Raw genomic sequence first — 23,691 nt, 5'->3', positions numbered from 1 at the left:
ACATTGAGACATGGTGCCCCAGTGACATTCCAGCCTGTTGCAGGAGGCCGCTTCCATTGAGGTGGCAGCCTGCACAGTGACAAAATGTCAGGGAAGTCACAAAATCCTATGTGCCCTCAATCATCATTGTCCATCACCTTGATGCAGGCAGCCAATCCAGTCAGTTTCCTGACATCAGTCTCTTGCCCCACATTCTCAATTTAGTTGAAGTATTGCTTTAGATGAATTTTTCTGTGTCATTTATTCCTTACCTCGCCAGTGTTCAAACCTCAGTTTGTTTTCCACTGATGGGAGGAAAGAGGGCTGATAATGAGGCTTGTTGACACTTGATTGTAAGTGCTAGTCAGCTTTTGTGGTGGCTAGTAAATGCTTTCACTGTCATAGAATAATTTTATAAATGTATTTGCAAAAGAAAGTGTGTCACCGAGCTTGGAAATCAATTATGTTTGGAATAGTTCTAAATAACAAACATTTGTATGCTGCAGTTAGTTAGAATATTTTCTTTTCAGCAGCAACTTGTCATTTTATCAAATGTTTATCCCTTGAGATTCACAGAAAAGCCCTTCAGCTATGCCTTCATCTAGACATCAAGATGGAATTTAAATAAAGTTATCCTTAACTCACAAGTGCAATTGGTACTCAATATTTCAAGAATTAATAGGGCAGCAATTTGGAAGTAAGGAAAAATAACTAATATTATATCTTTGTCCCCCATTTTTAAGCTCTGCTACCCCAAATGTGTAACAATTGCTAATCAGTATGCAAAGCCAGTTGGCAGCCATTAATCCTGGTGACTGAGAAATTAGTCTTCCTCAGTTGGGAACAGCTGACCGGTCAGTAATGATTGGCTGGGAACAATCAACACCACCGGTCAGCTTTTCATGGCGGAAAAAAAACATTGTCACCTGTTGTGCTGAGCTCAACTTCGTAAAGGGAAATATGTAGCACACCCATCTCTAACGCATTGAGGCCCTGTGCATCAGAGTGTAATTGTGGAAAAACTAATGAAGGAACTGAAGAAGATGTTTGTAAGTTTCAAATTTTTATTGGGAACACAATCAAATTAAACATTACATAAATCATATAAATAAACATTTTCTAAAGTTGACATATACAACCTAATTCATCTCCAGGAATCATCATTTTGTGTTTGGGTCTTGTATTTTACCTGAGATATATTTATTCGTCACCTTAATTCCTTTTGTCTCATCCTGTACACTTGGCCCCTGGGTGCAGAGGTAGCCAATGTAGCATGCTGGTGGGCAAAAAGGAGAAAAGGATTAAGCAAAGATTTTTTTAAGCCTTTAGTCACAGCCCATGATCCAATAACAGGCAAGTGAGAGATTTAAGAAAGAAAGTAGATAGCAGGTGCAATAAAGAAGTGACAGCTATTTGATTTGATTTATTATTGTCACATGTATTAGTATACAGTGAAAAGTATTGTTTCTTGCGTGCCAAACAGACACAGCATACTGTACATAGGGAAGAAAAGGAGAGTGTGGAGGATCTAGTGTTACAGTCATAGCTAGGGTGCAGAGCTGGATCAACTTAATGTGAGGTAGGCCCATTCAAAAGTCTAATGGCAGCAGGAAATAAGTTGTTTTTGAGTCGGTTGGGACGTGATCTCAGACTTTTGTATCTTTTTCCCAATGGGAAGAAGGTGGAAGAGAGAATGTCCGGGGTACATGGGTCTTTGATTATGCTGACTGCTTTTCCGAGGCAGTGGGAAGTGTAGTGTCAATGGATGGGAGGCTGGTTTGAGTTGCAATAAGATGTACACTGAGTGGATAAGATGTACAATTTACAATAGGATGTACAAGTGGATATCTTTGACAGCAGCCAACATTACTGGTGAAAGTGCAGGCTTTGTAAAACCCCCATTATTCACAAAAGGTGAGCATGCTCTCTTGCACACTGACCTCTCCCAAAGCACCTTGGGGGCCCAGATGCCAACAGCTGTTTGGAAGCATCAAGGGGTGACTGTGCTTTGATGCTATTGGGGCTCCAGCTGTTTCTGCCACTCTAACTCTAATGATGAAAAATCAGTATTGCCATTCTGCGAGGTCGTTGGGCCAATCCATCGGGTTCCCATTCGATGCTGCTTTAGTCACATTAGAGAATGGAAGTAATTAACAAATAAATAGTTACTAGATTCAAAGAATGCAACAATTTTCATTTTGTCGCTTCACATTCTGAGCTTCCAGTAGCTTCGCCCTTTGTCACAGGGCTTCCTTCTCTTCCTCCAAGCTCTCAATTCTCTGGAGCAGGGATACCCTCTTCTCTAGCCTCCTGATCATTTTATCCTCTTTTGAAACTGATTGGTGTTGGGGTGCGCAGTGGGCAAGAGCCTTAGGTGCCACCTCCGACCTAACGGGACTTTCTGCTCCTTCTGCCATGTTTGTGGCCAGAAAGCTTGTGTTGGTGTCTGAGCCACATGCTCCTTTTGCTCAGCTGCCATCCACTTGCTCAAGCTGGTGGTGAGTTGACACTCAGGCCACCTTCATTTGAGCAGACAGTTTCTTCTAGCGAGCATCTCTTGTTTTCAACCACTCTCCATGTTTGGACATCACGCTGTGGAGGCTTTCATGATTTAAACCCTTAAAACATTGGCCTGTATGAGGGGTACTCCCACATCTTTCTAGATCCTGAACTCCTGTTTCAACATTCAGCTGATCAGTGATTACTCTGGTAGGCAAATGCACCCCCTTGTACCATATTTAGCTGATGTCAGGGACACTGCAGAGATGCCATAAGCCATGGTTTGGGAGTTAACTTGATTAGTCAAGAGTCATTCTGAAATTTGCCTTACAGGATTGAATATAGGTGGAGGCGAGGTGGACTGCCTAAGTGCAAGCATTGGGATGGTTTTCTGGGAAGTACGTGTTTGCACAGGAGGTATCTGATCTGGAACAAGCTAGAAACTTAAGAGCACAGGAAGGCCAATCTGCTGAATGTGCCTGTGCAGGCTTTTTGAAAGATCAGTTGTGCTTCGTTCCACATCCCTACTTCTGTCTGCAACCCTGCAAGTTTCACACCTGGTGTAATGTCACTGGATTTGTAACCAAGAGGCACTGGCCAATGCATTGTTTATCCCAGTCCAACGCCGGCATGGACTTTAACCTGGTGTTGTTAAACTTCTTACAATGCATTGGGGACATGGTTTCAAATACCACCACGATAGCTGGTGGAGTTTAAATCTTTGATTTTTAAAAAAAACCTAGTCTCAGTAATAGTGACCATGAATTATCATTGAATTATGGTTTAAAAACCCATCTGATATACTGATGTATTTGGGAAGGAAATCTGCCATGCTTACCTCGTCTGGCCTGTCTGTGACTCCAGATCCACAGTAAATTGGTTGACTTTTATCTGCCTTCTGAAATGACCCAATATGCCAGTCTGTTCAAGGGCAATTGGGATAAGCAACACATGTTAGCCTTGGCAGATGCCCACATCCCATAAAAATATAATTAAATGCCTGTTACACTCCCTTTTAGAATTTTTTATGGAATTAACTCCCACCTGCTCCTCAAAGTGTATTCCAGATTTCAACAACTGAGTGAAAGCATTTCTCCTCATCTCCGCTCTTGATGTCTTGACAATGATTTTGAATCTGTTCCTGTCCATTTCATCATCCTGTCCGTCATCCTGATGCCTATAACTATCCATGCCATGATCAAGCTTTGTATCATCTTCAAACTTTATAATGCTGCTCTGTACACCTAACTTCAGGTCATTCATAGAAATTATAAAAGAGTAATAGCTCCAAAACTGGCCCTTGGGGAAGATCACTGCAAACCATTTCACAGTCTGAAAAGCATCCATTCACCTTTACTCTTTGCTTCCTGTCACTCAGTAAATTTTGTATCCATTCTGCCACTTTCCCTCAATTTCCCTTTCAAGCTTCCTAATAAGCCTGGTGTTTTGCACTTTGTTGAATGCCTTCCTGTATTCCGTGTATATTGCATTTGCACTAGCTTTATCGACCTTTACTGTCACCTCATTGAAGCATTCAATCAAGTTTGTCAGGCATGATTTGACTTTAACAAATCCATGCAAGCACTCCTTGATTAAATCATGCCTTTCCAAATGAAAGTTTATTTTGTCCCCGATGGTTTTCAATCACTTCCCAACCACCAGTGTTAGGCTGACTGGCTTGTAGTTTCCTGGTTTACCCCCTTTCCCTTTCTTAAATATTGACACTACTCTTGTATATGTACAGGATTGTAACTAATGCCTCTGCTATTTCTACCTTTGCTTCATTGAGCAACTGAGACGGCTTCTGGACCAGGTGACTTGTCAACTTCCAGTAATGCTAATCTTTTGTAATACAGTTGCACTATTACTATCCTGCTTAGAGGACGGCACGGTGGCACAATGATTAGCACTGCTGCCTCACAGCGCCAGGGACTCGGGGTCAATTCCCAGCTTGGGTCACTGTCTGTGTGGAGTTTGCACGTTCTCTCCATGTCTGCGTGGGTTTCCTCCGGATTCTTCAGTTTCCTCCCACACTCCAAAGATGTGCAGGTTCGGTGGATTGGCCAAGCTAAATTGCCCTTAGTTTCCCAAGATGCGTAGGTTAGATGGATTAGCCGTGGAATAGTGTGGGGTGGTGGGCCTGTGTAAGATGGTCTGTCAGAGAGTTGGTGCAGACTCAATGGGTCAAATGGTCTCCGGGATTCTATGCCCATAAATTGGCTCTCCTCTCAGTGCAACCTTTACAGCATCCCTTGCGAACACAGGTGATAATACTCGTTTAATACTTTGCCACACCTTTCTCTCTGCATTAAAGTTTCCATTTGTGTCCTTAACAGGTCCACTTTTATTCCCTGGCTATAACTTGAAACTAAATTTATTTATTAGTCACAAGTTGGCTTACATTAACACTGCAATGAAGTTACTGTAAAAATCCCCTAGTCGCCATACCCCGGCGACCTGTGTCGACCTATTTGGGGACACTGAGGAAGAATTTAGCATGGCTAATGCACCTAACCAGCATGTCTTTCGGATTGTGGGAGGGGACTGGAGCACCCAGAGGAAACCCATGCAGGCACGAGGAGAACGTGCAAACTCCACACATTCCGTGACCAAGGCTGGGAATCAAACCCAAGTCCCTGGCACTGTGATGCAACAGTGGCTCAGTTGGTAGCACACTCGCTGTTAAACCACAAAGTTCCAGGTTCAAGTCCCATTCCAGACACTGACACTGTAGTGCTATACTGAAGGAATGTTCATTGTTGAGATGCCATCTTTTTGGATGAAATATTAAAAAGAGACTGACTTTTTGAGAGCATTTAAAAGACCCCATTACACTATTTTAAAGAAGAGCAGGGCGGTGATCTGGTCAACATTTATCCCTCATTCAGTATCTCAAAAAAACAAATTGCATGGTCATTCCTGTTTGTGGGATTTTGTTGAGCGCAAGTTAACTCCTGATTTTCCTCCATTACAACAGTGATTACACTTCAAAAAGTACATAATTGGTGGTAAAATGCTTTGAGACATCCTGTGGTCATGAAAATTGCCATCTAAATGCAAGTCTTTTTAGGGTTCAGTTTAATGTTTCTCGCTGATCTTGTAACTTCTCCTTGCCTTGCAGATTAACATTTTTAATTCATTCTTGTACTTGCTGTAATCTTCCTGATTCTTAACTAAATATCACTTCTGACCTTTGCCATGGCCGCCTCTTTTTTAAACTTTATTTCCTTTGCCATCCAGGGTTAGCTTTGAATGTGCTATTTTTTCCTTTCAAAGGAATATGCCTACTTTGTACCTGAACTATGTTTTCCCTGAATGCCTTCCATTGCTCTGCTACAGCTTTACTCTGCAGTGGACCTTTTCAGTCCACCTGTGCTCAGTTCCATATTTAATCACTTAAATTATCTGTTAGCAAGATGATCTGCTATAACATCCAATTTTCACAATCAAATCCAATGCTGTCCCTTTCCTTGTTGGACTGGAGACATATCAATTGAGGAAGTTCTCCTGTGTACATATCAGAAATTCTTCTCCTTTCTTATTCTTAGCCCTGTTTTTCCAAGTCTACACTAGTGTAACAAAGGTCTCCTTTACGTGCCATTGAAATTTGCTGATGTACCTAGTGTCAGGCTGGCATGAATCCAAGTTATAAGAGTTTTGGAAATGACCTAGCAATGCCATTCCCGAAGGCAGTTGCGGAGATGGGTCAGTTGTTGTGAGACAATGTTCCCTGTGAAACGAAGCATGTGTTTTTTTTTGACAAATTGAGATCTGCCTGTTAATTCTGGTGAGAAACTGATGAGTTGATGAACAGTTTCATAAAATTTTAAGTGGGAGCGATTATAAATGCATTTTCATTTATAAAATCACAGTTAAAGGATGCTGTTGAGAGTCTATTAAATATATACTTTCTGAGGCTCTCTAATTTTCTGACTTAAGATTACCTTGTAAATTTTTTTGAATCCTCGAGACATGATTTTCTCACCTTGTTCTCAAGTATGAGCAATTTGTTTTTCCAAATTTATTGTGAAGCAATTTTTTCATGAGATCTGTATCAACTGGTCTATTGAAAATCACTATTTTAAACTAGTTCCCCACATTGTATGGTGTGATGTTTCACTCGCACCTTACATTTCATTATTCTCAACACTACTTCACTGAAAGTTTAGAATGTCTTTCAAGAACTGGGAAATGCTGAGTGAAGAACAGCTTTTACAGCTTTCCTTCAATTTACTGCTTTGAAAAAGTGCCCAGGATGCGATTTCCCCATTTTTCTTCTGTTCTGTTTCTTGCAGCAGTTCTGAAGTAATTGGATACGGCGTCATGCAGTTTAAATCAAATCCAGCACATCACTGTTCCTTATTTTTGTCTGGACTGTGGTGATTAATGATCACATTTTGAATATAATGAATCCTGGGATAGTTTGTCAAGTGCAACTTAAGCCAGGAATGTGTGTTTTCAAATACAAGTCCTGTTCAAAGAAAAAATCTTGGGTGTGACTTTTCAAACCTGTGGATGCTTCCAAGAGTTAAATTGTATTCAAAAGTGCCGTGGTTTTGAAAGATCTCAAATTTCAGTGTATTATTTTTTCGATTATAGGTATTACTTGTGTCTGCAGCTGAGGGATGATATTGTCTCTGGACGATTGCCATGTTCCTTTGCCACGCATGTATTGCTTGGTTCCTACACTGTCCAAGCAGAACTTGGAGACTATGACCCAGATGAATATGGCACTGACTACATCAGTGAGTTTCGCTTTGCTCCAAATGAAACTAAGGAACTGGAAGAAAAGGTGATAGAACTACACAAAAGCCACAAGTACGTGCCTAGCATATAACAGTGTCAAATCTGGTCTTTTAAAGTTAAATGGATTGCTTTTCTTTTTACCTAATGAGTCACTTACAAGCAGGTCCACAAATTCAAACTCCACAAGATTTCTGTATACGTTTGAATTTACTTAGAGCTGTGAGTTAATAAACACTTTGATCATTGAAGTCCAATCAAGATGATAATGACAAAACCTAACTGTCCAGAAACACCACAAAGTATGAGTTGTTGCTTTGAAAATGTAGCATTCTGCAACATTAGATCTCTAAATCAGCACTTGGTCGATAGCCTTGAATACTATGGCATTTCAAATGCTCATCTAAATGCTTCTTAACTGTTGTGTGATTTCCCACCTCTACCACCATTTCAAGCAGCGAGTTCCAGTTTGCCTCCGCCCTCTGGGTGAAAAAGTTTTTCCTCCAATCCCCTCTAAATCTCCCACTCCTTACCTTAAATCTATGCCCCCTGGATATTTACTCCTCTATTAAGAGGAAAAGTTTCTTCCTATCTACCCGATCTGTGTCCTTCACAATTTTGTACACCTTAAGTCAGGTCACCTTCAGTCTTCTCTGCTCTAAGGAAAACAACTCCAGCCTAGAAGAGTCAGCCTCTCTTCATAACTGAAACGCTCCAGCCCAGGCAACATCCTGGTGAATCTCCTCTACACCCTTTTCTAGTACGGTCACATCCTTCCTACTGTGTGGCACCCAGAATTGCGCACACTGCTCTAGTTGTGGCCTAAAATGTGTTTTATACAGCTCGATCATAACCTTCCAGCTCTTATATTCTAAGCCTTGACTAATAAAAGCAAGTATCCCATGTGCCTTCCTATCCAACTTGTCTACCTGACCTGCTGCCTTCAGGGACCTTTGGACATGCACTCTGGTCCTCTGTACTTCCTTGCATCCAATTGTTCATTGTATATTCTCTTGTTTTGTTTGTCCTCCCAAAATGCATTACCTCACACTTTACAGGGTTAAATACCATTTGCCACTGTTCTGCCCATCTGACCAGCCCATCTATATCGTCCTGTAATCTAAGGCTTTCCCCCTTGCTATTTATCACACCACCAATTTTAGTGTAATTTGTGGAAGTTACTGATTATACCTCCCACTTTCACATCTAGATCATTAATGTACACCACAAACAACAAGGGATCCAGCACTGATCCCTGTGTCTGGACACAGGCTTCCTCTGCCTCCTGCCACTAAGCTAATTTTGGATCCATTTTGAGAAATTGCCCATGGGCTCCAACCTTCTTCATTAGTTTCCCATGCATCTCTGATGCAAACTACCTGTCCACTACCATCTCGTATTGTTTCATTCTATCCCCGCAATATAATCCACTTCGGTTCCTGAAGCCCTTGTCCATGGTTTTGCCATGGTTAACATCAATTATTCCAGTGCTCTCCTTGGTTGTCTTTCATCTGTACACAAAGCATGCTCAGTACACTGCTCATATCAAACCACACGGTAAGACATGCTCCTCCATCACTCCTGCACTTTCAAACTGGCTTCCTGACCCCCAGCATATTAAAATTTAAATTCCTATCCTTGTATTCAAATTCCTCTGCCTTGCTGTACTCCATTTGTGCAACCTTGATAAACACCCACCTGCTCGTGGCTTTTGGTGTGCTGACCTCCTGGGCCATGCTCTCGAGAAATCTCTGCCGTACAGGTACGGCTTATGCTGCCAGACTAATAATCATGAGGCTCAAGAATGATAATTCAGACAACACAAATTCAAATACCATCATGGCAGTTTGAGAATTTGAATTCAGCTTTTTTTTTTTACAAGCATCATCTGGAAATAAAAAGTGATTTCAATAAAAGTGACCACAACCCTGTCAGGTTCTCAAAAACTCATCTGGTTCACTAATGTCCTTTTTTTCGAAGAAAGCAAATGTTCACCTGCTCTGGCTTATCAGTGTCTCTAGTCCCAATGTGTTTTAGGCAGGAGTGACCAAGGTAGCCCCTCAGCCGGAAAACTGGAGGGAGGTGATAAATCTGGTCTTGCTCCAATGTCCACATCCCAAATATGATTTTATGAGGGGGAAAAAACCCTCCAGCTCTCTCCTTTTCCTCCTTTGCGAACCTTCTTAACATCAAACTTTGAAACCAAGCCTTCCATAACCTCTCTGAGCTGCCTCGCTGGCTCAGTGTTTCATTCCTTCCAGTTCTGAACTTTAAAGGTGCCAGATGAATACTAAGTGTCATTCCTTAACACTGCCACTCCTTTGTTCATTCAACACCAGACTTCTGGTAGGCTTGCTTCACAGTTGACAGCTGCTCTCTGAAATTCTCTCTCCACTTGTCACAAGCTTGTCCCTTACATTGCTAGCAGAATTCTCTCCTTCAGCTGTGCCTTTGGTTCTCCAGCTCTGTTGCTCTCATCCTTTCTGTTCACTTCACACTTCTGTTCCTTTCCCTCATGTTCAGTATCCACTATCTCTTCTCGGCCTGCTCTTCTACATCTCTTTTCTCATTGTACAATGCTCTGAGACTTTTTCCTGTTTATAAGGACATCGGCAGTACAGTTTTGGAGGATAGACACTAATATTGATGCATCCTTTGGAAGTGGAGGATTAACCCACAGTGCTATGGGAGTGAAGATGTAGGTTTTGTCAGCCATGGTACAGACTTAGTGGATCAGCGGTGCTGTCAGAAAGCAGATGGCAGCAACAATCACATATAATCCACAGTGCTTCTTCTGGAAAAAATTGTCAATAAACTGCACTGCTGTGCACATGTGTATATATTTTTTAAAACTAAACTCTGCGTAAGCTTAACTGATATTGAAAGTGCTACGAAATGTGGCAATAACAAGAAATGTGATCACATAATGAAAAAAATAGAAACATGGAACACAAAATGATTATTTGGCCATTTGGCTTTCAAGTCTGCTCTCTGCAAGAAAAGTTCAGCTAGTCCTATACCCCTCCCTTTCTCCGTAACCCTATCGATATATTATCTTCAGATGCTTCACCCATTCCCTTTTGAAAGTCACAATTGAATCTCCCTTTACCACTCTAAGTCTCTGCATTCCAGATCCTAACCACTTGCTGCATGAAAATATTCGCTCATGTCACCATTGATTCTTTTGCCAATCAAATAAATGTGTGTCCTCTGGCTCTCAGCCCATTGAGCAAAGGTAACAGTTTCTCTCCATCTGCTCTTATCGAGACCCTTCTTGATTTTAAACACCTCGATCGAATCTCTTCTCAACCTGCTCTTCCACAATCTATCCTCATAAGGATATCTATTTGATATTGCCTCTCCTCATTCGTCCTACAAAACTTTCAGCTGCAGGTTTCTTCCTGTTCCATTAGCATGTCCATGTCCTTTTAGATTTTATCACTACTCCCCTCATAGTTCAGTAAGAAGTCTCACAACACCAGGTTAAAGTCCAACAGTTTTATTTGGAATCTCAATCTTTCAGAGTTACTTATCTGATGAAGGAGCAGCGTTCCAAAAGCTTGTGCTTCCAAATAACCCTGTTGGACTTTAACCTGGTGAGACTTCTTACTGCGCCCACCCCAGTCCAACGCCGGCATCGTCACATCATGGCCTCCCATAGTTGTCCACAATACTTCCAAATTTTGCGTCCTCTGCAAATTTTGAAATGGTGGCCAAAGTCAATGTCATCAATAAATATCAAGAAAAGCAGTGGTCCTGGAACCAACTCCTTTTAATTTCTACTTGCAATGTTCCTAAATGAATAAGTATCAGAGTTTCTAGCAGCATTTTGTGATTTTTCTCTCCGTTATTTGTTTTATTGTTAAATAATTCTAAGTTAAGAGACTTTCAACTTCTCTCTCTCTCTCTAAATAGAAGGCCGTGCAATATGCTGAGTTATATTAAGCAGGGATGATACTTTGCCTATTTGTGCATTGCTAGTTAATCCATGAAGCGATATCAGTATTCTAAAATATGCAGCCCACTTGTTTAGTATTCAGGATGCAGAGTGGTCTCTCAATTGGGAATAATTTATTGACAAAACTAGTATTTTTTAAAAAGAATAAATATGCATTTAGTCCGTGAGATTTTATGCTCTTAACAAAATATGTGAAATGATCACTGAAACGATAAGTGTATATCATACATTTCCCACAGACTCGATTAACAATGTTTGGGAGGATTTGACTTGTTTATGAGGTGGATTTTCCCAAGTTTTAAACGAGTTGAAGTTGGGATGTGAGCCGATTGAAAATCTCGCTTTTGTTTCTACGTTTTAGGGGCATGACACCAGCTGAAGCAGAGATGCATTTCTTGGAGAATGCCAAAAAGCTGTCCATGTATGGAGTGGACCTACATCATGCTAAGGTATTTCTTTAACATGTGAACTTGAGTGGAGTGTTCCATCTGTGTCCACTTTAATAGGTTGATTTCCTGCTGGAAAATGTTCCTTTTGCAAAAATAAAAGTGTCTCTGTCAGTAAAGGTGCTGAACCAAACAACTATTGCAACTGGGAACGACCTGTAGGGCCAGCCACTGTATTCCAGCTGGTATGAAATCTTTTCTACTTGCAAGCTGATAGCAAATATCAGGACTGATCAAGATGAGATGGAAAAAAAAAAGATAAATAGTACTTATGACCTATCGGATGCATTGACATAGACTGTAATAAATGCCAGAATGAAGGGTAGATTGGAAGAAGGTGGGATGGTCTTGAAAAATCACTGTCCAATTTTTTAATGCCTTTAGCAAAAGTGGCACCATAAATACACCTCAGATTTGGGAAATTATTTCATAACTTCCAGTTGACTGGTTCCTGCTTGCAACAAGATTGAACAACAACTTGTATTTATATAGCTGCTTTAATGTGGTAAAGTATCCCAAGGTACTTCACGGCAGCATTAGCAGAAAGAATTTTACAGTGAGCCACATAAGGAGATATTAAGGCATATGACAAAAAGTTTGATCGAAGAGGTGAGCATCCTAAGGGAGGAAAGAGAAGTGGAGCAACAGATATATAGGGAGGGAATTCCAGACCTGAGGTCCCTGGCAACTGACAACATGGCTGTCAGTGGTGAAGCGATTGAAATCCAGAAGCCTCAAGAGACCAGAATCCGATGAGCACTGGGCTGTGGGACTGGGGGAGATTGCAGAGGAGTGGGGAGGGCATGGAGAGATTTGAAAGCAAGGCTGAGAATTTTAAAAGTGAGCTGATGCTTAACTTGGTGCAAATGTCAACCAGCAAGATAAAATGTGGGAAGTTGCCTGGGAGTGCATTGGCACATTTAATTCTGAAAGTATCAAAGGCGTGGATGAGGATTTCAGCAGCAGATGGGTGGAGTTAGGCAATGTTAGGGAGGTGGAAATGGGCAATCTGAGTGATGGTGCAGACATATGAGTGGGGGGCTCATCTCGGGGTCAAATATGAGAGCAAGATCTGCGAACAGTCTGGTTCGGCTGCAAGCTATTGCCAGGGAGAAGAACGTCGTCAATATCCAGGGAACAGAGTTGGTGGCTGAGGCCCAAGTCAGCAGCTACTTATATTGCCCATCTACCTCCATTTTTGCCTTTATGGTATATAGGTTACTGCAGTTTATTTTTACATTGAGCTATTCTCATTTGTAATAGTAATTGTAAAATAACATCTGATGATCTCCTAATCAGCTGTCTTGAATTTAACAGATAGCAAATGCAGCAATTAGACATGTAGTCTGGTTTTCCAATGAACTTAAGTCATTTTGGAGAACTCGCAGTATGAAATCTTGCGCATTCAAAGCTGGGTGCTCACAGTAGTTAAGCATTTGAATCCTAGGACCTCTGTTGGGCTTGCTTCAATGGAACAAGTGCAGCAGAGCAGAACCTGTGTCTGTCCAAAGTGAAACCTGCTGACTCTTCCAGATTCTGAGTTGGGTTATTAGCATTCTCGAGGCCTGCACACTCTGTCTGTGGGACACATTAGCGATGTCAGCCTCAACTAACATCAAAATATCTGACTGGCCTCTGTCCAAAGCTGATGACTGGAATTGCCCAATCCTCCCTCTGCCACGGCTCCGTGGCACAGTGGTTAGCACTGCTGCCCCACAGTGCCAGGGACCCAGGTTCAATTCCCAGCTTGGGTCACTGTCTGTGCAGAGTTTGCACGTTCTCCCCGTGTGTGTGTGTGTGTGGGTTTCCTCCAGGTGCTCCGGTTTCCTCCCACAGTCCGAAAGACATGCTGGTTAGATGCATTGGCCATGTGAAATTCACCCTCAGTGTACCCGGACACACACTGGAGTGTGGCAACTAGGGGATTTTCACAGTAACTTCATTGCAGTATTAATGTAAGCCTACTTGTGACACCAATAAATAAACTTAAACTTTAAACACAGGGAATCCTGGCAAAACTGGGGCCCATTACCTGTCGGGATGTTCCCAGCGCCCGGGTGGGATTTTAGACCCATGGTATTTTGTGGTTGTGTACTAAGTATACTTAGCAATGCCAGAATATTTAATGAAATTGTGTATCTGGTGGTTTTTAATACTGCACTGGATTGAAGACAGTTATTCAGAATATTTGGGGGGTTTTTTTGCTTTTCAAGGATTCTGAAGGAGTTGATATCATGCTTGGTGTATGTGCCAGTGGCTTGCTGATCTACAGAGACAGGCTGAGAATAAACAGATTTGCCTGGCCCAAGGTTCTCAAGATCTCGTACAAAAGGAATAACTTCTACATCAAAATCCGACCCAGTGACGTAAGTTTAAATGTGAGGTTTGCATCTCCTTTGGTCACTAATTATTTGTAGCACTTTATGAAAGTACAGAATGCAGATATAATAAGTGCAAATTCTGTACAAGGAAGAATCATCTTTTATAACACTTTAAAGCTCAGATGTGTTAGAAAAGGCCATTTTTATTTGCATGTTATATCTGTTCAATGACTCTTTAGAACTTAAGAGTATTAATTACTATATTATTTAAGAAGATAGCATTCTGCTCAATAGCAATTAAACCTAATTGTTTACAGTTGATCACCTTGGATCAATGTTTTGTAAAATTAAACCTGTTGTGCGCAAGATATTGGATCAAATAAACACTTTTAATTCTGTGATTACACCACCTTGCCATCCACTGGAACGTATTGAATTTTTCTGTAGCTGTCTCAGTAATCAGGCACACTCAAAATATCCTTCTTTTCAAGGGATCAACTTTAATAATGGCTTTCGGCAGTTACTGTTCTGACTAATGTTTTAAGATACTGTGAGACAAAAAACAGTCAACAGTCCGGCATTAATTGAAGCTATAAAGCCCTGTTTGTAGCTTGAATGTTAATTGTTGAGTATTAAACATCCAGAAATTTTAGAAGATGCACTGGAAGGGAGTAAAAAATATAGAACTTTTATTTTTTGTAGTATATCTGTTTAAAGTGAGTGAAATCAAAAATGCCACAAAACATAGGATGAGAACCTTGAAAAGACAGTGAGCCCATGATGTACAGTTATACTGCTGTGCACCTGCATTGTTTGTTCGGAAATGCACAGGATATCAGAGTTAAAAGAATACCGTGAAAGCTTGTTTGCAATGGCTGCTTGCCCGGCGGGGGCTGAGAGACACAACACAATTGAGCAGACAAAGTACATTTAGAACAGATCAGCATAGTACAGTTTGTAACTTTTTGCATTCCTTAGTTCAATGCCACAGTTATTTTGGACTGATGCCTAATCCTTTGTTTAAATTTTGAGTGGCTGAGTGCTGGCCTTGCATTTTGCTGCATTTTGAAACATGCTGCCATTGCACTTTACAATAAAGTAGTATTGATGGTGGACTGCTTTTCTGCTGCAGTGAGCAGCACTGTGTAATGTTTTAAATCCAATTTTGTATTTTGATTATCCCAAGTTAACCAAATTATGCAGCATATACACCGACTTGAAGCAATCAAAGTTCACTGTAGCAAGTAAAAAGAAAATAATGTATGTTTTGGTGCTGACTTAAGTTAATGTCTCTCGATTTCAAATCATGTTCCATGTTATTATAATCGTATATTGGTTGGTGCACTTTTATGAATTGTTGATTCAGCATTAGAACTTATGGTGGAAGTTCATTTTCCCAAGTATCTAAATGGTGCTGGTGAGACGTGTGAAATACTTTAAACAGTTGCAATCCTCCTTTTCTAATGTGGCTTTCAGTCCCATCTTTTTCCTGACAAATACCCCCAAAAATACTGCTCCTCCATCCTATCTTATAATGGAACAATGGCAAGGAGAGAAATATATATTCCCACTAGGGAATATATATTTCAACTCCTTTCCATTTAACAAAGGGTGAGAGAGTATTTTTGTATCTGTCTACATAGCCATTCTGACATTTTCAGAATGGTAAATGCTTCAGGTTAAGAATTATACTACATCAATTTTTAAACCAGTTTACAATTTTCTTCAATATCCCCAAGCTTTTGCTCAGTTAAAGAAGGCACAATGCGTGGACATGCTCCTTGTGTCTGCGAAGGACAAGGCGCTGTGCACGATGTCCAACATTAGATATGATTCCATGATTGGACAGCACTTGCTCAACAATCCTGATTGTGCCAATAATTGCACTGACAACCAATTTAAGATTATCAATCAGGCTTGCAATGTTCCCTCACTGCAGAGAGAGGGAACATGTTTCAACTGGACATAAACTTGGGGGATAGCCATTCCCTGGTTCATTCCATAGGGTAATGCCTTAGCTAATTAGTGGAGTGGAGTCATCTGATGAAGGAGCCATGCAAGGAAAGCTTGTGATTCCAAATAAATCTGTTGGATTTTAACCTGGTGTTGTGCGACTTCTTACTCTGCCCACCCCAGTCCAACGTCACCATCTCCATGTCACTAACCAATCAGAGTTGACTTGTCTGGTTTGAATTTAAACATTCTTTGTGCCCTGATGCATTCTCCATGTCAATACCTCTACCGATTAGAGTCCACTTGCCAACCAATTAGCAATCTTCTCATGTAGCATGAAGTGTTGTACACTGTACAATTGGCATTCTTGCAAATTGTCCTGAGGAGTGCAAGACAAAAAGCTTCAACAGCATGTCTTTTTTAAGCAATACTCAAATATTAAACATTTCAATTTTAACCTTTAGTATCTCACATCTTCCCTGATTGTGATTGGAACATTTTTTTTAAAAATGTTTAATCATGAAGGTTATTTAAAAATATGTTCTAATGCAGCTGATCTTTTGAAACAATGAGGGTGGCTTGGGTGGTGATTCCTTCCAAAACTGAGAGAAATTGTCTTGGAGAGGACGCTTGTAGCCATGTCAGCTGTATTAGAGTGGGGCCATCATCGGTATGGAAAAGGAGGAAAGAGAATATATTAAAGCAATACCATTGATTTAATGATTGAATCCCAAGGTTCAAATATTGTCCTCGAAAATCTGCAAAACCTTCACTGGTTGTCTTCTACAGCTGTCTGAAGACTGATGGAACCCATCAGAAAATGGTGGGATGTGTGGTTGTGCCTGGTCAATAACAACTTGCAATTTGTAGCACTTTTGACTGACAAATAGAGTAATCATCCATCTATTTTAAAATCTTCTATTCCATTTCAAACTTAGTCATTTGTAAAATAAAAATTCCATGGGGTTTTAAAAAATCTTTCTGGGATTTTAGAATGTGTCGTAGAAGATGCCATACCTCTGCCAAGCTTTACAAGGCCATCAGTGACACAGTTTCTGTGGTGGTGATTCACTCGGCCAGGCATTCACGCTCTACCAATATCCAGGGTAGTATGGGGCTCAGTATGCTCAGCTAGATAGCCCACTAGGAACAAGAAGAATGAATGTGTAGGCCAGGGAAGTGACTTGGACCACTAAAGTCAAAGAAAGGGATAATTTTTAAAAAACCTGAGGGGAATACTGCTCGGATCTTGGGCTGTTGCATTAGGTTATGTATTAGGTGGGAGCCAGAATATATTCGCAGAAGTGTTGGAACCTCCACCAACTGTCTGTGTCAAGTCTGCATGTTCTCCCCGTGTCTGCATGGGTTTCGTCTGGGTGCTCCGGTTTCCTCCCACACTCCAAAGATGTGCGAGTTATGTTGATTAACCATGATAAATTGTCCCTGACTGACAGGGGGACTAGGAGGGTAAATATGTGGGGCTTTGGGGATAGGACCTGGGTTGATTGTTGTTGGTGCGGTTGCCATGGGCTAGATGGCCTCTTGCTGCACTGTAGGTTCTATTGCTGACTCAGCAAACTGTCAACTTACTCTATTAATTTGTCAGGTGGATAGGCACTCTGATATTGAAACAATTTTACTACTTGCTTGAAACTAAATGCTGATAAAATTGCACAGAGGCAGACAAAGTGTGTGGTTGGTACAGGGGCGACACTGGGTAGTGGAACTGCATCCTAGTCTGACTATAATGTCTTGACCTGTTTTCTCAGGAAAGGTTGACACTGTGCTTTTTGTCTCCTAGCATGAGCAGTTTGAGAGCACGATTGGATTTAAACTTCCAAACCACAAAGCAGCAAAAAGGTTGTGGAAAGTGTGCATTGAGCACCACACATTCTTTAGGTAAGCTTGACCTTTTAACCTGGAATTACAGGGTCAGATCGAGTGGCCTCAGCCCAGCTACTTTAGTCATTAGAATTGCTTTGGATGGGACCTAATGTAATACCTAAATTTTAGCATATCACTTATTGTTTTATCTCAGAAGTGCAAGTTAGTCTTCATTGTGATTAGTTTAAGCAGTGGAACATAACACCCTTGAAATTGCTATGAGCAAGGTTAATAGACAATTGCTTAAAACACTCATTTTAACATCCTCTTTGCTATTTTATTGGTGACACTAATCTGTTTTAAATGTCTTAACACCTCCGTTCAAATGAAAGGAATTTAATATAAATGTATCAAATGCTTGAATGATAACATGGCTGATGTAAATTTCCAGGTTAAGATTTTTATCTCTCTTTAAAATTTGTACCGCTGTTTGTACTTAATACAGGATTATCAAATAAAAATCAATGTTTAACCTTCTTCCATTTCTGCTAAAACCGAAGTAAGAGTTTTGCTATTCCATGTTTGATTTGTCTGTGTGAAGGGCGCAGCAATGGTTTTATTCAATGTTTTATTTCACTTTGTGATGTAAAACCTGTGCAACATCAGCCCATGGGTTTTAAGTTAGTCTATCTTATTATTCCAGCATGAATTCTTAGTTATTGTGATAGTTCAGGATTCTTCGGATCGTTATAAATGATACATATGTATCCATAGTGAAGGAAGCAAAAGGTGTCAAATCAACCTTGCATTGGCCTGCTGGACTCGAAAGGGATACTATGGTCTCGGGTTGACTGGTATTTTGTCAATGGAATGGGAAAAATAGACAAGTCTCAGTAGCCACAATTGCCCACAAAAGATCTATCCATGCATGGACAGAGGATGACCATGTGAGCAAGAAAGTTAGGAATGTCCTAAATTACAAGAACGTATCAGTTAAGCAAAATCTGAAAAAGATCATGGTTTCTCGACAAAGATTCAAGTATTTATTACCAACCAAGATGTATTTTCATCCAAACCTGATAAACCAGTGAAGGCAAATGGAAATGCATCCCAAGCAACTGTATTAATCATTTTTGATTCTGTGTAGCACCACTGGATACTGATTGCCCTAATCTTTAAAGTCCTAAATTCACTGAAAACAACATTTGAAGAACAAAAGAAATATGGACAGGAGAAGGCCACATGGCCCATCGAGCCTGCTCTTTCATTTAGTATGAAAATGGCTGGTCTTGGGTTTCAACTTTTTAAAATCAAATTTTGCTTCTGAACTGATGATCCAGTTTTTATTTTTTGCAAATGCACTCGCTGGGAGACCTCTGTTCTTCTTTAAATGGTGCCATGGTATCCTGGAGGAAGAATTGGATGAAGTTCAAAAATGAGCCTGTGCATCACAATGTCCAATTAACCCACAGCAGTTCCTTCCGATACAGGCAGCATGCAAACTTTGTGCTGCTTGCTAATCTAAATAACAGTGTGTTCCTCAATGTTAAGTGCTGCAGCAGGGTGCTAGAAATGGCTGGGGAAGAGTGTCTGACCTGCAGGAAGAATAAATATGGCCTATCATAGGAAACATTGTGCTCAGAGTGGCAGTGGCTCAGTGGAATATAAAGCTGCTCTCTACCTTACATGACAGCATTCATCCTCAAATCTCTGCGCTCCACTGCTCCTTGCTGCTGCCTATCGGGTAACTAATCCAGCGTGTTACTGCCCATGCCAAGGTGGTGCAGTCTAGGCTGATTATTGGTCAAGGGTGATCTGCACGGCCATTTGCAGTCAGAGATAAAAGTACACTGGTACAGTCTGGTATGGTGTACCAGTAAGAAAGTGACTCAGAACCATTGACCTTAGGAAACATTCAGACGACACTGACCCAAATTAGACTGCAGGATGAATGAATTGTGATTCTCGCTGCAGGTTTATTGGATTTTTTTCTAATTACTCAGGAAACCTTTCGGATTAACAGAAGTCTCAGTCAGCAGGGACTGCAGGAAATGGCAATTTCTATTTGATTTATGAGCATTCAGGCTGAAATCTGCCTGAATTGTATTAAGTTGTAAATCAGTGAAATTAAAGCAACAGAACCAAGGTATGGGACTCAGTCAGGTCTGTGGCTGCACTGCCTGGTAATGATTGGTAACTGACCTTTCCCAGGTTTAGCTTAAACAGCATTGCAACAAGTTTGCAAATCGGCAATGAAACAGTTGGGTGGAAAGTTATAGTAAAATATCGCGACCTACCAGACTAGCAGGTTCAGCAAGATCCCAAACAGACTCTTTTCCCCAGAAACCACTGTTAATATTTTTGTAAAATTGTTTAAATTGATTATATGCTCTCTCAATCTTCCAGGAAGTAGGAGTTTAATGTATATTTTCACATTTTACCCCTCCTACTAATGGCACTCCCTCCTCACTGAGGTGCAATTCCATAACACATTACCACCTCAGTTAAACTAGCTGGTAAAGGAAGTTTGGGAACAAATATTTTTATATGAATTTCACTCCATAAATTCAAGGTCAATGTGGCATATATTGGGCACACTACTTCGTGGTGCTGTACTAATAGGGGGATGGGGGGGATAGAAGCGAGGTTGCAATACGACCATTCTGGGAAGAAATTTAAGTAGCCTTCACCCGTGTGCAAACTTGCCCATTGCAAGTCAGAAATCTTCAGTTTATTCTTGATCATCAGTAAAATGATGCAAGGAGTCATTGACAGTGCCAGCAAGTAGTGCTTAACTCAGTAAAAACCTGACAGGGTTCTGACGGGGCTAGTCAGCTCTTGAACTCATTACAGCCTTGGTCCAAACAAGAAGAAGAGCTGAACTCAAAAGGTTAGGTGAAAATGAATGCCTTTGAGTAAATGCCAGAAAATTTTCATCGGTAACAAAAGAGAATCTAACCATCTCCCCTTGACATTCAGTTGCATTACCATCCCATCACTGAATCCCCCACCATCAACATCCTGGGGGTTACCATTGACCAGAATCTGAACTGGACCAGCCATATAAATTCTGTGGCTGCAAGAGCAGGTCAGAGGCTAGGAATTCTACAGTGAGTAACTCACCCCCCTATTTCCCATTGTGTCCACAAGGCAATAAGGATAGGCAACGATGCCACCTCCATGATTATCCTCATCACCGGTGCCCCGCAAGGCTGTATCCTCAAACCAGTCTCCCATCCATTGACTCTGTCTACACTTCCCACTGCCTTGGCAAAGCAGCCAGCATAATTAAAGGACCCCACGCAGCCCAGACATTCTCTCTTCCACCTTCTTCCACTGGGGGAAAAAGATACAAAAGTCTGACGTCACTGTACCAACTGACTCAAGAACAGCTTCTTCCCTGCTGCTATCAGACTTTTGAATGGACCTATCTTGCATTAAGTTGATCTTTCTCTACACCCTAGTTATGACTGTAACACTACATTCTGCACTCTCTCGTTTTCTTCTCTATGAACGGTATGCTTTGCTTATATAGCGTGCATGAAACAATACTTTTCACTGTATACTAATACATGTGACAATAATAAATCAAATTAAATCTTTACCAAACTCCTTATACACTTATGACTGTGTGGCCAAATTCCGCTCCAACTCGATTTTCAAGTTTGCTGATGACTCCACCATAGAGGATCGGATCTCAAACAATGACGAGACGGAGTACAGGAAAGAGATAGAGAATCTGGTGAACTGGTGCGACGACAATAATTTCTCTCTCAATATCAGTAAAATGATGGGGATGGTCATCGACTTCGGGAAGCGTGGTGGAGGGCATGCCCCTGTCTACGTTAATGGGGACGAAGTGGAAACACACACACACACCCCCAGCCCACCGACGCCTTTACTTTCTCAGGAGGCTAAGGAAATTCAGCACGTCTGTTACGACTCTCTCCAATTTTTACAGATGCACCATAGAAAACATCCTTTCCGTTTGCATCACAGCTTGGTATGGCTACTGCTCTGATCAAGACTGCAAGAAACTACAAAGGGTTGTGAATGTAGCCCAATCCATCACGCAGAACAGCCTTCCATCCATTGATTCTGTCTATACTTCCCGCTGCCTTGGAAAAGCAGCCAGCATAATTAAGGACCCCTTGCACCCCGGACATACTCTCTTCCACCACCTTCCATCAGGAAAAAGATACAAAAGTCTGAGATCACACACCAACCGACTCGAGAACAGCTTCTTTGCTGCCATCAGACTTTTGATTGGACCTACCTTATATTAAGTTGATCTTTCTCTAAACCCTAGCTATGACTGTAATACTGCACTCTGCACCCTCTCCTTTCCTTCTCTCCTATGTACTCTATGAATGGTATGCTTTGTCTGTATAATGTGCAAGAAACAACACTTTTTTCACTATATCAATACATGTGACAATAATAAATCAAAGTCAGGAGTGTGATGGAATACTGGCCATTTACCTAGATGAGTGTGGCTCCAACAACACTCATGAAGCTCAACACCATCCAGTACAAAGCAGCCCACTTGATACCCCATCCACCATCTGAAGGAACATTGGAACATAAGACTTAGGAACAGGAGTTTGCCATTCAGCCTTTCAATTCTGCTCCGTCATTCAATAAGATTGTGGCTGATCTGTTGGTGGTCTTGACTCCATTTTCCAATCTGTCTGTAAACCTGGACTCCCTTATCTTTCAAAAACCTGCCTAACTCTGCCTTGAATATAATGACCCAGTCACCACTGCTTTCTGAGAAAAAAGATTTCACATACAGTGGTCACCCAAATGCTCATGGCACAGCCAATTGCGCAGAGTGGAGGCATAAAGACTGCTTGTAGCATGCCAGGCATTCACCTGCTGGATGTGCTGAGCATAATTAACCGCCAACTCCACATTCCGTAAGTAGAGTTATAAACACAGAAACTAGAAGCAGGAGTAGGCCATTCGGCCCTTCGAGTCTGCTCTGCCAGTCATTTTGATCATGGCTGATCATCGAATTCAATATCCTGATCTCTTCTCCTCCCCCCCCCCCCCCCCCCCCCCCCCCACCACCACCACAAATATCCCTTTAGCCCCAAGAACTATATCTAATTTATTCTTGAAATCAGACAACGTTTTGGCCTCAACTACATTTTGTGGTCATGAATTCCACACATTCACCGCCCTCTGGGTGAAGAAATTTCTCTTCTCCCCAGTTCTGAAAGGCTTACCCCTTCTCCACAAACTATGACTCCTAGTTCTGGACTCCCCCCACCATTGGGAACATTCTTTCTGAATCTACCTTATCTAACCTTGTTAGAGTTTTATAAGTTTCTATGCGATCCCCTCTCACTCTTCTAAACTCCCGTGAATAAAATCCCAACCGACTTAGTCTCTCCTCAGGACAGACCTGCCATCCCAGGAATCAGCCTTGTAAACCTTTGCTGTACTCTGTCTATAGCAAGGACAATCTTCCTCCGATAAGGACACCAAAACTCCACCATACTCCAGGTGTGACCTTACCAATGCCTTATACAATTGCAGTAAAACATCCCTATCCCTAAACTCAAATCCTCTCACTATGAAAACCAACATACCATTTGCCTTCTTTACTGCCTGATGTACCTGCACGTTTACTTTCAGCGACTGATGCACGAAGACACCAAGGTCTCACTGAGTATCCACTTCTCTCAATTTACACTCATTCAAGTAATAATCTGTCTTCCTATTGCTACCAAGTGGATAACCTCACATTTATCCACATTATAATGTGTCTGCCATGCAGTCCAAAGAATTTTGGAAAATAATCACCTATGGATCTATTATTTATATGGATCATGGGCTTCACCAATGGATCCATCTATCTTAAGTACTCTTGGATGAAGATGATCAGGACCTGGAAATTTCACCTTCAATCCCATCAATTTCCCCAAAACCATTTCTCTACTAATGCTGATTTCCTTCAGCT

General features: G+C 41.2%; 1 protein-coding gene across 48 annotated transcripts in view; it reads left to right on the top strand.

Annotated features, from left to right (window-relative positions):
- Positions 1–23,691, top strand: part of LOC144495829 (band 4.1-like protein 3) — a 189,304-nt gene that overhangs the window by 103,819 nt on the left and 61,794 nt on the right. For 24 of the 48 annotated variants that reach the window (XM_078216409.1, XM_078216407.1, XM_078216419.1 and 21 more), the window contains exons 7-10: positions 7,078–7,296; positions 11,541–11,628; positions 13,839–13,991; positions 17,701–17,798. In XM_078216409.1, the coding sequence (XP_078072535.1) occupies positions 7,078–7,296; positions 11,541–11,628; positions 13,839–13,991; positions 17,701–17,798 (558 nt within the window). Of the gene's footprint in view, positions 1–7,077; positions 7,297–11,540; positions 11,629–13,838; positions 14,004–17,700; positions 17,799–23,691 lie in introns of all 48 variants that reach the window. The other 24 variants (XM_078216417.1, XM_078216411.1, XM_078216406.1 and 21 more) reach the window with 1 other exon arrangement.

The sequence above is a fragment of the Mustelus asterias genome, chromosome 7 (assembly GCF_964213995.1).
Source record: "Mustelus asterias chromosome 7, sMusAst1.hap1.1, whole genome shotgun sequence".
Classification (NCBI taxonomy): Eukaryota; Metazoa; Chordata; class Chondrichthyes; order Carcharhiniformes; family Triakidae; genus Mustelus; species Mustelus asterias.
The sequence above is the reverse complement of the archived record's forward strand: the minus strand, read 5'-3'. Positions and strand labels throughout refer to the sequence as shown.